General features: G+C 40.6%; 1 protein-coding gene across 2 annotated transcripts in view; it reads left to right on the plus strand.

Moving 5' to 3' along the window:
* LOC112235493 (acid-sensing ion channel 4-A) overlaps nucleotides 1-12,666 on the plus strand; it is a 100,998-nt gene extending 88,332 nt beyond the window's left edge. Inside the window, exons 2-11 of one of the 2 annotated variants that reach the window (XM_024403947.2) lie at nucleotides 2,040-2,184; nucleotides 2,670-2,797; nucleotides 2,905-3,058; nucleotides 3,851-3,904; nucleotides 7,864-8,017; nucleotides 8,531-8,622; nucleotides 8,899-8,978; nucleotides 9,441-9,548; nucleotides 10,441-10,594; nucleotides 11,632-11,750. In XM_024403947.2, the coding sequence (XP_024259715.1) occupies nucleotides 2,040-2,184; nucleotides 2,670-2,797; nucleotides 2,905-3,058; nucleotides 3,851-3,904; nucleotides 7,864-8,017; nucleotides 8,531-8,622; nucleotides 8,899-8,978; nucleotides 9,441-9,548; nucleotides 10,441-10,572 (1,047 nt within the window). In that variant the 3' untranslated portion in view covers nucleotides 10,573-10,594; nucleotides 11,632-11,750. Of the gene's footprint in view, nucleotides 1-2,039; nucleotides 2,185-2,669; nucleotides 2,798-2,904; nucleotides 3,059-3,850; nucleotides 3,905-7,863; nucleotides 8,018-8,530; nucleotides 8,623-8,898; nucleotides 8,979-9,440; nucleotides 9,549-10,440; nucleotides 10,595-11,631 lie in introns of both variants that reach the window. The other variant, XM_024403955.2, reaches the window with a different exon arrangement.
* The last annotated feature ends 1,659 nt before the right edge of the window (nucleotides 12,667-14,325 follow it).

Here is a 14,325-nt window from a genome sequence, read left to right on the forward strand (position 1 = left end):
TGGTCATTATGGCCAAACAGTTCTATTTTTGTTTCATCAGACCAGAGGACATTTCTCCAAAAAGTACAATCTTTGTCCCCATGTGCAGTTGCAAACTGTAGTCTGGCTTTTTATGGCAGTTTTGGAGCAGTGACTTCTTCCTTGCTGAGAGTCCTTTCAGGTTATGTCGATATATAGGACCCGTATTACTCTATTACTCTGGATATTGATACTTTTGTACCTGTTTCCTACAGCATCTTCACAAGGTAATTTGCTGTTGTTCTGGGATTGATTTTCACTTTTTGCACCAAAGTATGTTCATCTCTAGGACACAACGCATCTCCTTCCTGAGCAGTATGACGGCTGCGTGGTCCCATGGTGTTTATACTTGTGTATTATTGTTTGTACAGATGAACGTGGTACCTTTCAGGCATTTGGAAATGGCTCCCAAGGATGAACCAGACTTGTGGAGGTCTACAATTATTTTTCTGAGATTTCTTTTGATTTTCCCATGATGTCAAGCAAAGAGGCACTGAGTTTGAAAGGTAGACCTTGAAATACATCAACAGGTCCACCTCCAATTGAATCAAATAATGTCAATTAGCCTATCAGAAGCTTCTAAAGCCATGACATAATTTTCTGGAATTTTCCAAGCTGTTTAAAGGCACAGTCAACCTAGTGTATGTATACTTTTGACACACTGGAATTGTGATACAGTGAATTATAAGTGAAATAGTCTGTCTGTTAACAATTGCTGGAAAAATTACTTGTGTCATGCACAAAGTAGATGTCCTTACCGACTTGCCAAAACAATAGTTTGTTAACAAGAAATTTGTGGAGTGGTTGAAAAATTTGCTTTAATGACTCCAACCTAAGTGTATGTAAACTCGTTTTAATGACTCCAACCTAAGTGTATGTGAACTTCCGACTCCAACTGTAAGCGTCTGCACCTGCGATAACATCTGCAAATCTGTGTAGGCGACCAAAACACTTTGATTTGGGCTTAAAGGGGCAATCTGGGAATCAAACAACAACAAAACTGGTCTTAATGACTGTTATGGACGGTGTACAACAGCCAGCAGAGCCAGATGACAGTGTACAGGTTTTATAGCTCAACCGTGGCTTTAATTTGTGTGTAACTATCAGTGTTGTCTCATTTTTGTCCCTAATTTAGTCGTCACACCAGTCATTATAAGGCTTGTACTTAGGGTTGCAAAATTCTGATAATTCCCAGGATTTCTGGATTTCCTGCTTATTCCCTCCTGTTCCGGGAATCTTACATCTGCAATTTCTGGATTTCCTGCTTATTCCCTCCTGTTCCGGGAATCTTCCATCTGCGATTTCTGGAAGACCAGGCCATTTTGAGAAAGTTACTGGAATTATGCAACTCTAAATGGGGTGATATTGAAGTAAAAACAGGCTTGTTTTTACAGAAACATTCTGGATTTGACACCGTTGTAATTTTACTGTCAACCCCGCTGTCTCATCTGCTCATCTTGTTTGTCATGTGATTTCCTCATCTTTCATTCTTTCATTTCACAAGGTTCATGGTGTTAAGTCAAAATAATAGACATGTGTCACTTTGGCTTGTACTGTAGTGAGATGAGGCCCATAAACAAAGAAAATTAACTTCCTTAAAATGCTGCTGTCAAGCTTTCGAATGATATTGTACATCAGTTACAAATGTTTCTATTTTAAAAAATTTTTTTCTTATTAACGTAGATTAAAAAGATCTTTGTGGATTTCTGTGGAATCCTGAATGGATAATTTTATCATAGTCCTACAGTAAGTATGTAAAATACAGGTATACGTTACAAGTTGTGTTTTTGATATGTTTTTATCAGTAAAGATCAAGACTGTTGGTATATAACTCTCCCCTCAAAACACATCTCCTATGTTTATTACAGACAGAGAATGAGAAACCACGTAGACAATCTTGTTCATTTTCCAGGCCTTATCTTCAACTTCATTACGACACCTCACGAGTACGTCTGTCATAGTGGAGATGGATATTGTCATGTTTATTATGACATTTCTGATACGAACATATTCTCCTGTAGGTCTACACCAGATACGGAAAATGTTACACTTTCAATGGGAACAAGTCGACGTCCAGGAAGACCAAGCAAGGTGGAATGGGAAATGGCCTGGAGATTATGTTGGATATTCAACAGGACGAGTATCTCCCCATCTGGAAAGAGACAAGTAAGCCATAAATCTTACGTGATGTTGCGGGCTCCTGTGTCTGTTGTCATAAATCTCTGAATCTTGTTTGTGCGGGACCCTAGCGATACATTTTTGCAATGGCATCACCATCCTGAATAATGTTTTTGTAAAATGATTACTGGAAGGGATACATCTGTTGACAGCACTGTTAGTCATATTCTACACACACACACACACACACACACACACACACACACACACACACACACACACACACACACACACACACACACACACACACACACACACACACACACACACACACACACACACACACACACACACACACACACACACACACACACACACACTCACACACATTGTCAGTGTCTCATTTTTCTCATGACTGAGATAGGCGTAGTGAAAATTAGCCCTCCCCTAGGATTGATGAATAAAAGGCTGAATGAATCCACTCTGTGTGTGTGTCTTTGTACTGCCTGCGCGTGCCTCTTTTATCCCGGAAGATGAGACGTCGTTAGAGGCAGGGATCCGCGTGCAGATCCACAGCCAGGATGAGCCTCCCTACATCCACCAGCTGGGCTTCGGAGTCTCCCCGGGATTCCAGACCTTTGTTTCATGTCAGGAACAAAGGGTAGGCCCCGGCACTGCTTTCTCCCAGATTTACCACCCCCTCAGTACTTTTCCCACTTCTCCTCCCTGTGGCTCAGCCACGGCTCTAATCAATCACTCTGTGCTTAGCTGACCTACCTGCCCCAGCCCTGGGGGAACTGCCGCTCCACCAGCGACCAGATGATCCCGGGATACGACACCTACAGCATCAGTGCCTGCCGCCTGCGCTGCGAGACCAGGGAGGTGCTCCGGGAGTGCAACTGCAGGATGGTGCACATGCCCGGTAAGTAGTCTACTGTAAACCTCACTCCCTACATGGCACAGACATCCATCTGACATCTATTCCACGTGGGTTCAACCTGATTTCTTTGAAATGACGTGGAAACAACGTTGATTCAACCAGTGGGTCACTGATATTAGATAATTTTGTCCCTGTTTCAACCATTTTATGTTCACACACTGTGTCAATATGTACGTCTTGGCACGGCTGGAGTCCTATGTGGTATACCAATCTGCTTCGTTTCATTCCTTGATGAAAATCCCCAGTACAGACACACCTGACCTCTTTCCATTGAAAATATGGTGAAAGATTTCCTGTGCATTCCTGCTACCCTGATCATAATGACGACTCTGCTCCTCTGTGCCCCCGACTTTAATGTCCCCAAATCAATCTTCCCTAATGCAAATTGGAAAGGCGACTGTTCTCAAAACATTAACTCAAAGAACATTTTGTCGTCTGCGTTGCCACACATATTTCCCGCGATTAATTGTGCTCCTGATGAATTCCTATCGTTAGTGCCCCCTGCTCTGTGTTTGTCATGGTGAGAAGGTAAACCGTTGATTGGTTTTTAGACTTTCTAAATATGCCTTTGGGGTGGGGCCCCGGTGCTCCATTTCTCGATGCAATCAGAGGCGGACACCCTATCCCTGGAACTCATCTTCCCATGTCTGCGTTCGTAGATGAATGATAAGCTAGTGTTCTGTTCTCAATGAGAGTTTTCCATGTTGGCAGAGATACAGGCGGCGACCATTTTGTTTTTGATTGATCAAACTCATTTCATGTTTTGTACTGCAGGAACTGCCGATATCTGCACTCCCAGTAACATCAAGTGTGTTGACAAGGCGCTTGGTAAGAAACATTTTTATTTACTATTATAATAGAGTAAAACGACAGTGAAATCAGTAACTCAGAATGTTGACTCACTTTATAAGGAGATATTGAGTTTCAGTGTATGGGTGGAGATAGCCTGGGTAAAGATTTCAAAATGAAATTGCCTCCATGTTGATATGTCAATTGTAGGAGAAGGAAATGCGCAAGCTGTGAGTGACAACGATGTTACCCAACTCCTTACTCGACTTCACGTTGGAGCTTTCACAGTACATTGATATTCCTTGACCAAACCAACTCCATACGGTGCGGCCGACTCCCCACTGTCTGGTTCGGGTTATCTCTGTGCAGAGGTGATTTGTCTCAAAGATACTATGACAGTCATAAAAGAAACGCTTTATTATGTGATGAGAGATATATTAGTACAATTAGGATTTTCAAGCCTAATAAGCCAGACATTTAATTATCTCCTTCACAAAAAAATCCAAGCCCATTTAATGGGTGGGTGAGCTAAATGTAGATATATCTTACAAGAACTGTTCATATTTATATCGGTTACATTCTCCACTCAAATAATCAGAATAAATTCACCCATTGTGAAAGGTAATAACTTAAAACATTATTTATATATTTGTATTATATAGTTGATTTTTCTTGTGTGCCTCAGTCCAAGAATAGATTATGTGTTGCCCCTGCATACAAATAACCTCATTATAAGAGTTATAAAATTGGAATTACTGTTATCAGGTCATAGACACTGGCCATTTTGTCCAACTGAATTGAATTTTGTCTTGAAAAGAGGGATGATTGAGTAAGCCATGTATTGTGGTCTATGTTTATGTAGTATGTGAGTTTTTTTTCTGATTGTGCATATATTTGCTTTTATCGCTGTGAATGAGAAATTGTTTATGCATGTAGAGTGCATTCGGAAAGTATTCAGGCCCCTTGACTTTTTCCACATTTTGTTACATTACAGCCTTATTCTAAAATGGATTAAATTATAATTTTTTCTCATCAATCTACACATAATATCCCATAAGGACAAAGCAAACACAGGTTTTTTTTTTCTTTTTTTTCCCCCATTTTTTTTCATCTTTTGCTATGAGACTCGAAATTGAGCTCAGGTGTATCCTATTTCCATTGATCATCACCTGTGGTAAATTCAATTGATTGGACATGATTTGGAAAGGCACAAACCTGTTTATATAGGGTCCCACAGTTGACAGTAAATGTCAGAGCAAAAACCAAGACATGAGGTCAAAGGAATGGTCCGTAGAGCTCCGATACAGGACCTGGAAAGGGTACCAAAAAAAGTCCCCAAGAACACAATAGCCATTCTTACATTGAAAATGTTTGTAACCACCAAGACTCTTCCTAGAGCTGGCCGCCCGGCCAAACTAAGCAATCGGGGGAGAAGGGCCTTGGTCAGGGAGGTGACCAAGAACCTGATGGTCACTCTGACAGAGCTCCAGATTTCCTCTGTGGAGATGAGAGAACCATCCAGAAGGACAATCATCTCTGCAGCACTCCACCAATCAAGCCTTTTTGGTAGAGTGGTCAGACGGAAGCCACTCCGCAGTAAAAGGCACATGACAGCCCGCTTGGAGTTTGCCAAAAGGCACCTAAATGACTCTCAGACCATGAGAAACAAGATTCTCTGGTCTGATGAAACCAAGATTGAACTCTTTGACCTGAATGCCAAGCGTCACATATGGAGGAAACCTGGCACCATCCCTACGGTGAAGCATGATGGTGGCCGCATCATGCTGTGGGGATGTTTTTTAGCGGCAGGGATCGCGGGAAAGATGAATGGAGCAAAGTACAGAGTTCCTTGATGAAAACCTGCTCCAGAGTGCTCAGGAACTCAGACTGTGGTGAAGGTTCACCTTCCAACAGGACAACAACCCCTAAGCACACAGCCAAGACAATGAAGGAGTGGCTTCAGGGCAAGTCTCTGGATGTCCTTGAGTGGCCCAGCCAGAGCCCAGATTTCAACCCGATCGAAAATCTCTGGAGAGACCTGAAAACAGCTATGCAGCGACGCTCCCCATCCAACCTGACAGAACTTGAGAGGATCTGCAGAGAAGAATGGGAGAAACTCCCCAAATACAGGTGTGCCACGCAAGAAGACTTGAGGCTGTAATCACTGCCAAGAGTGCTTCAACAAAGTACTGAGTAAAGTGTCTGAATACATATGTATATATGATATGTCCATTTTTAATCAATATACAAAAATGTCTAAAAAAACTGTTTTTGCTTCGTCATTATGGGGTATTGTGTGTAGATTGATGGGGGGGGAACAATTTAATCAATTTTAGAATAAGGCTGTAATGTAACAAAATGTGGAAAAAGTCAATGCACTGTATGTGTTAGTGTGTGCACCCAATGAAATAGCCATGATTTCAGTAAGTATATTAAGCCTCTGCCACACTGACCCTCAGCACGGGGGCCCCACAGGAATGTGTGCTTAGTCTCCTCCTGTACTCCCTGTTCACCCATGACTGCATGGCCAGGCACGACTCCAACACCATCAAGTGTTGACACAACGGGGGTAGGCCTGATCCCCGGCGACAATGAGTCAGTGACCTGGCAGTGTGGAAGTCAGTGACCAGGCGGTGTGGTGCCAGGAAAACAACCTCAACGTCAGTAAGAGCAAGGAGCTGATCGTGTACTACAGGAAACGGAAGTGGGGCGAGCACACCCCCATTCACATCGACAGGGCTGCAGTGGAGCGGGTCAAGCGCTTCAAGTTCCTCTGTGTCCAAATCACTAAGGACTTAAAATGGTCCACATACCACATACAAACAGTCGTGAAGAAGACGCGACAGCGCCTCTTTCACCTCAGTAGTTTGAAAAGATTTGGCAATGGCCATCAAATACTTGAAAAGTTCTACAGCTGCACCATTGAGAGCATCTTGACTGGCTGCATCGCTGCTTGGTATGGCAACGGCACCTTTCCCTCGATCGCATGGTGCTACAAGGGGTGGTGCGGACAGGCAGTACATCACTGGGGCTGACCTCGCTGACATCGAGGACCTCTATATCAGGCAGTGTTGAAAGGAAGTCCCGGGAAAATTGTTAAAGACTCCAGCCACTCCAACCATATACTGTTCTCTCTGCTTCCGCACGACAAGCAGTATCCAAACATCAAGTATGACACCAATAGGCTCGTGAACATCTTTCTATCCCCAAGCCATGAGACTGCTAAACAGCTAACAAAATGGCTACATGGACTATCTGCATGGACTCTTTTATTTTTTTACACGGTCTCTATGCACATTCTACACACACACACATATATTCATACTGACTCTACATACGCACACCTTACCCCTATACATATCTAATCGTATCACTCCAGTATCCCTGCCCATTGTAAATAGGATATTAGCACTGACCCTGGAACTAACCCTGTATATAGATGAGTTACTTTTTTTGTGTTCTTCTTTTTTTGGTCTACTTCATTTTAATTTTTTATTTTATTTTTTATAGAACTACTGCATCGTTGGGAAAGAGAGAGCGTGAAAGGCATTTCACGGTACTAGTACAGTGCACGTGACAATAAAAACGTAGAAACTAGTAAACATTGAATTAGAAGAAAGGGAAATCCCACCAATTTTCATATTCATTATCTCCAGCACATAGGCACTGGAGATAATAAATATGGGGATAAAAAAGTAACAGAATTCCCCTTTAACTTGCTAACTGAAATCCATCAACAGTGGTTATTAGGGAGGCAAAGATGGAACCCAAACACACCAGCATCCTATTTGATGGTGCCCATGCAGGAGAACAAGGGCCTCACTTTGTGCATGGCAGCTGTTCCATCGTCACTGGAGTCTATAGCTCATTTAGGATCACCTGGCTTTAGACTGGCCTTACTGACCCAAGCTATGTCCTAGAGCCAGGCTAACAACACTGCTCTGTGTTCGAGGCTATCTTCCAGGCCCAGGCTATAACACTCTGCTCTGTGTTCCCAGCCCTTCTCCAGAAGAGCACTGGGGACACCTGTCCCTGTGAGACACCATGTAACCTGACCCGCTACGGCAAGGAGCTCTCCATGGTCAAGATCCCCAGCAAGGGCTCCGCTCGCTACCTGTCCAGGAAGTACGACAAGTCTGAGGAGTATATCAGGTAGATCTAACTTGACGACTTATATTACTATGACCTGGAAAAGATCAGCGCTGGAAAATGGAGACCCCTCAGGGGTTGGCTACACATCATGAGAAAATGTCACCCTATTCATATATAGTGCACTACTTTTTGACCAGAGACCTATGTACCCTGGTCAAAAGTAGGGTACTAGGTTGCGTTTTCAGATGCGGCCTGTGCTTTTCAAGTCCACTGCTCAATGCTGTTAAGATCTTAAAGGCCGCATAATCTGACAGTCATTAACTTGATTACTTTTAATTGCTTTTAAGGCATGAATGTGCCACCGTGACAATTTATGATGACCATAAAAAGGACATGGTACAGTATATGTGTTGACGTCTTATCCTGTTAATATTGCAGTGTTGTGTTTGAGTTTAAAAGGAAAGTGCAAGTTGTATAGTTTTCTTTGTAACACTTCACTATTGGTTATAACAAACGTGTCATAAACATATGCAGTTATCTTTTATTAATGTTCACATTTTCCTCCGTCTCCAGAGACAACTTTCTGGTGCTGGACATCTTCTTCGAGGCTCTTAACTACGAAACAATTGAACAAAAAAAAGCGTACGATGTTGCAGGTTTACTAGGTGAGTGTTTCTCTTTTCGGCCCTGACCACTTTCTCTCTCGCCATTTTTAAAATTTAATTCAACGTTTTCAATAATTGGTGTTTCATGTGGTTTAAAGATGAGTATTAATATAGAAACTGCCTGACAGTGGTTCTTTGTAATAAATTAGTAATAAATGGTAATAAATGGAATTTGGACTCAAGATAATGGGTTTGAACTATGAGTTTAATGAGTAATCATTGGCATCACCTGGAACCATACCAGGAGGAATCTTAATATGATGTCTTCCTTTTCAGGTGACATTGGAGGCCAGATGGGCTTGTTCATTGGAGCCAGTATTTTGACAATCTTAGAAATTTTGGATTATGTTTACGAGGTACATTGTCTCATATGTGTATGTGCATGAAGCTCACAAAAGGGGACACATTCGGGGTTGCAAAATTCTGTTAGTTTTCCTCAGAAATTCTGGTTGGCGGATTCCGGATTTCGTGCTTATACCCACCTGATTCCAACCGGGATTTCTGGAATACCTGTACATTTCGGGAAAGTTACTGGAATTTTACAACCCTACACACATTTCAGCTGTTCATAATCTGTAAACCCCAAGGACAACATTCTAAAATGGCAGCCTTAATCAGTGTCAGTGGGACTTTGACCTTTTCAACTGTTACGTGAGGACTACGATCACTGCTTATGTGTCAATTATGAGCGTGAATGATTTCACTCGTGTTATACGAGGCTAATGATATGGATAGCCCCCGCTCGCTGAGCACTGGCATATGTCAGATGTGCTGATGGAGTGGACTCCTGACTTTCTCTCTTCCCTCCCTTCATGCAGGTGATCAAGCACAGGCTGCAGCGTCTGCTGAGGCCACAGAAGGATGAGAAGAAACAACAGACGACCACGGTTGCAACTGTGGATCTGCAAGATATGAAAGCCAGTAAGGTGAGCGTGTTGCTTGGGGATGACAGGCATGATGTATCTGGCATGTTGCGGGCCTACACATCCACAGTATGTGCATGAAGGGAGAATGAACCTCCTAAAAATGGGGATGTTCAGTTCACTCTAGCCGTGATGTACAACCATTTGGGCACAACGCTTGTCAATCTAAATAGCACTACAAGCTATATCATTATAAATCTTTATACATTACTACAAGCTATATCACTATACATCTTTATATATCACTATACATCTTTATTTATCATTATATGCTCTATCCCTATAAATCTTGACATATCACTATACATCTTTATATATCACTATAAATCTTTATGTATCAATACATCTTTATATATAAGCTATCTCACTAAATCTTTATGTATCAATGTAAATATTTATAAATCACTATAAATATGTATCACTACAAGCTATATCATTATAAATCTTTATATATCACTATAAATCTATATATATCACGATAAGCTATATCACTAAGCATCTTTATATATCACTATAAGCTCTATCCCTATAAATCTTTATATAACACTATAAATCTTTGTGTCACAACAAATCTTTATGTATCATCTTTATATATCACTATAAGCTATATCACTATACATCTTTATGTATCACTACAAATCTTTATATATCACTATAAGCTATATCACTATACATCTTTATATATCACTATAAGCTATATCACTATACATCTGTATGTATCACTACGAATCTTTATATATCACTATAAGCTATATCACTATACATCTTTATATATCACTACAAGTTATATCACTATACATCTGTATGTATCACTACAAGTTATATCACTGCATGTCTTTCTCAAGGACATCAGGGTAGTCTCTTGTTAAAAATATTGTTTTATCCCACTGTACAGGATTACATCCCCCCAGAGGCAACTCCAATTCCCAGGTCCCTCTCTCATGAGGAACAAATTTACTTCTCGAGTTCATATAAAATCATCCAAAATCATCCATTTTCCCTAGATGTAAAAAAATCATCTACATGAAATATCTACCATTACATCAAAGGTATTATCATTTTGGTTTATTCAAAGGCATTGTAATTTTGGTTTATTGAGCCAACGTTAAACTGTACATCAGTTAGGGCCAGTTTCCAGGACACAGACTAAGCCTCCATTGAACATTCTTAGGGCTCTATTCAATCCTGAGCGCTGATGATCTGCTTTGTAGCACGATTGATCCTCTTAAGGATCCTCCCCTTTTTTCAATTTTTGCCTAAAATGACATACCCGAATCTACCTGCCTGTAGCTCAGGACCTGAAGCAAAGTTATGCATATTCTTGACACCATTTGGAAGGAAACACTGAAGTTTGTGGAAATGTGAAAATAATGTAGGAGAATATAACACATTAGATCTGGTAAAAAATAATAACAAAGAAAAAAACAATATTTATTTTGTATTTTTTTGTACCATCATTTTTTAAATGCAAGAGAAAGGCTATAATGTATTATTCCAGCCCAAGCACAATTTAGTTTTTGGCCACTTGTTAGCAGCAGTGTATGTGCAAAGCTTTAGACTGATCCAATGAAACATTGCATTTCTGTTCAAAATGTTGTATCTAGACTGCTCAAATGTACCTAATTGGAATATTAATAACTTTGAGTTTATAACTGTGCACTCTCCTCAAACAATATCATGGTATTATTTAACTGTAATAGCTACTGTAAATTGAACAGTTCAGTGAGATTAACAAGAATTTAAGCTTTCTGCCAATATCAGATATGTCTATGTCCTGGGAAATGTTCTTGTTACTTACAACCTCATGCTAATCACATTAGCGCACATTAGCTCAACTGTCCCGTGGGTGGGACACTGATCAGTAGAGATGCTCAAAGTACCTGCGGTCGCTGAGACTGCATTCACAGTAAGCGCTGCATATTTCGGCTCAATTGGAAATTACCTTAAAATGTATACATGGATCTTCCGCGATACTTCGGCGATACGAATTGAATAGAGCCTTTAGTCCAAGACTAATCTTTATCTGTGTCTGGGAAACTGGCCCATTTTGTATATCTTATTGTGTTGTGGTCTTTGTGGCCACCAGGAGTCCAGTGATATGACCATGACCAGAAGTCATCCTGAAGGAGCTTACGCCAATACGATTCTACCGAACCACCATCTCCCCCACCACCAAGGACAGCCACATGGAGTGTTTGAGGACTTTGCCTGCTAGAGCCGGCGGCCATCTTTCCATCCTGATGACAACAAAAGTTGTGTCCTCTCTGGGCTGGATCGGGCATCAAAACAGACCCTGGGACCTCAGTTCTATACCTTTCTTGCTGTCACCAGTGAAAAAGCTACAGCCAAAGTTGAACACCAAACCTGTGCTGCAAACAGACCACTTGTATGTAAGCACAGATTGGACCCCACATTACTGTCCAGCTGGAGACGCCCACCTTCAATCTTCCTACAATTGACAGCTGGCCACTCTGCGATTTCTATACTGGTTATTTTGGTACATGGTCACCACATGGGAACAAGACAAGGACTGCATGTCATTTTTGAGCCATCTTGATTCATTTCTACTCAACTCCAGTATCTTGATTTGTGTACCTTTCTTAATTTGTTATTATTATTCTCAATAAGTTCTCACTCAGCTCACTGTTTTTGAATCATTGTAAAATATGTCATTATTTGATGAGATATCATTTCCCCTTTATATTGTATACAAGATGAGTATAAGACAGGTGGTCATATTCAATCGAACCATTATACAGAGATATCAAACAAAATCAGAGGAATTACATTGATCTTTTGGCGTGTTAAAACCATTCTATCCTCGCTTTGATGATAGGGCCCATACTGCGTACCAGCTATACACTATTTAGTATTTATTAGGATCCCCATTAGCTGCTGCCAAGGTAGCAGCTACTCTTCCTGTGGTCCAAGCAGGGTTAAAACAATTACATCACAACCAAACACAACAGCCGAAATCATAAATAAAACAACGCATCATACAATATATTATATTACTGCTCTTTTATTACAAATGTACAATATAAAATCCACAATACCACATTACAAATATGTGTGTGTGTGTGTGTGTGTGTGTGTGTGTGTGTGTGTGTGTGTGTGTGTGTGTGTGTGTGTGTGTGTGTGTGTGTGTGTGTGTGTGTGTGTGTGTGTGTGTGTGTGTGTGTGTGTGTGTGTAGAGTGAGTGTGTTAGATTGTGTGTACGTGTTTGGGTCTCTTCACAGTCCTCGTTGTGCCATGAGGTGTTGTTTTATCTGATTTTAGTGCTCGCTTGAGTTATTTGGTGTGGAAGAGAGTTCCATGTAGTACTGAGTTTCCCAGAGTCTGTTCTGGACTTCGGGACTGTGAAGAGACCCCTGGTGGCATTTCTTGTGGGGTATGTATGGGTGTCTGAGCTGTGTATTAGATGTTTGAACAGACAGTTCGGTGCTTTCAACAAGTCAATACCTCTCACAGAGGCAAGCAGTTTGGAGGTCAATCTCTCCTCTACTTTGAGCCAGGAGAGATTGACATGTCTGGTTTATGGGAAAGGTGTTTTAGAGAGTAGCATTATACATTTACATAGGTTCAACCTGAACACAAAGAGAAAGCACTGTTTTAAATGGATAATGATTAATTTAATTCAACACTAATACTAATTTTTGTAATTGATTTATATATTTTAGAGAAAATTATTTAATAATAATATATATATATATATATATATAGCTGTTATGATTGTAGTAATCACACTGACATATTTTTGTTTATTAGCAAAACCAGTCAGAAAGATGATTGGAATTGCCTTGCTCCAAGCAACAAAATGCACATAGATATGGTTAATATTACTGTCATTATTTTTATTTTATTTACTGACTTGGGCATGGGTGAAGTTCTTACAACAATTACGGTGTCCATATTGGGTCATCATTCAAAAAGGCAATGAATAGCAAGCAACAAGCTGTGCTGTGAATCCCCTTGACATGGATGAATCATAATACACACAATTGAGCACATTCCACAGTCTGTAGTAGCTGAGCGCCTCTATGTAAAGAAAGGGCCAGAAGAGTCCTTTCCCATAAATCCCTGTTGGAAGCAAAGTTGCTTCCAAAATAATTGCTTTATGTCTCCCGCACAATCTCTTGGCTTAGATAGTGAATTTGTTACAGTAAAAGTTTATCCTGGACTAAAACTGCTGTCCATTCCCGTGTAGAACAGCCTCAGTGAAAGACCTATCACTTTGACTACTGTCTGAAAATCGACTGTAGGTATACGATTTTGTATTTTGCTGGGTTATTCATTTATACCTCACATTACAGCACACGATCACATAAATAGATAAAGATGTTTGAATATAACTATTTGTTATTTTTTTATTTTGATTGTGATCTTAGAAACGGCCGCAATGGACCTTTTTATCTCAATATCAAATCATTTGGATAACAATGAAGGTCCTTCCTGTGATTGTTTTAAATTAAAATGGTCAAAAATGAAGAAAAAAGGTTCTTAGCAAAGAGAAATTTCTCAATCAAGAATTTAGCTAGGACTGTCTGGGAGTGGAGGGGGAAACTAGCGGTTATTGGCAGAGAGGTTTGGAACTCTTTCTTATTAGTCTATGAAGTAGGTGATGTCACCAGGCAGGGCAAAACTCCATCCCACCAAAACAGGCTGACATTTCAGGCGGACTTTTCAAACAGCCATTACACTAAAAGGGCACCATCATCATTTTCACAATTTCACAGTATTATTCCAGCCTCCGTGTGGAAATATAAAACACAGGAAACTC

The sequence above is a fragment of the Oncorhynchus tshawytscha genome, linkage group LG03 (genome assembly GCF_018296145.1).
Source record: "Oncorhynchus tshawytscha isolate Ot180627B linkage group LG03, Otsh_v2.0, whole genome shotgun sequence".
In the NCBI taxonomy this organism is placed as follows: Eukaryota; Metazoa; Chordata; class Actinopteri; order Salmoniformes; family Salmonidae; genus Oncorhynchus; species Oncorhynchus tshawytscha.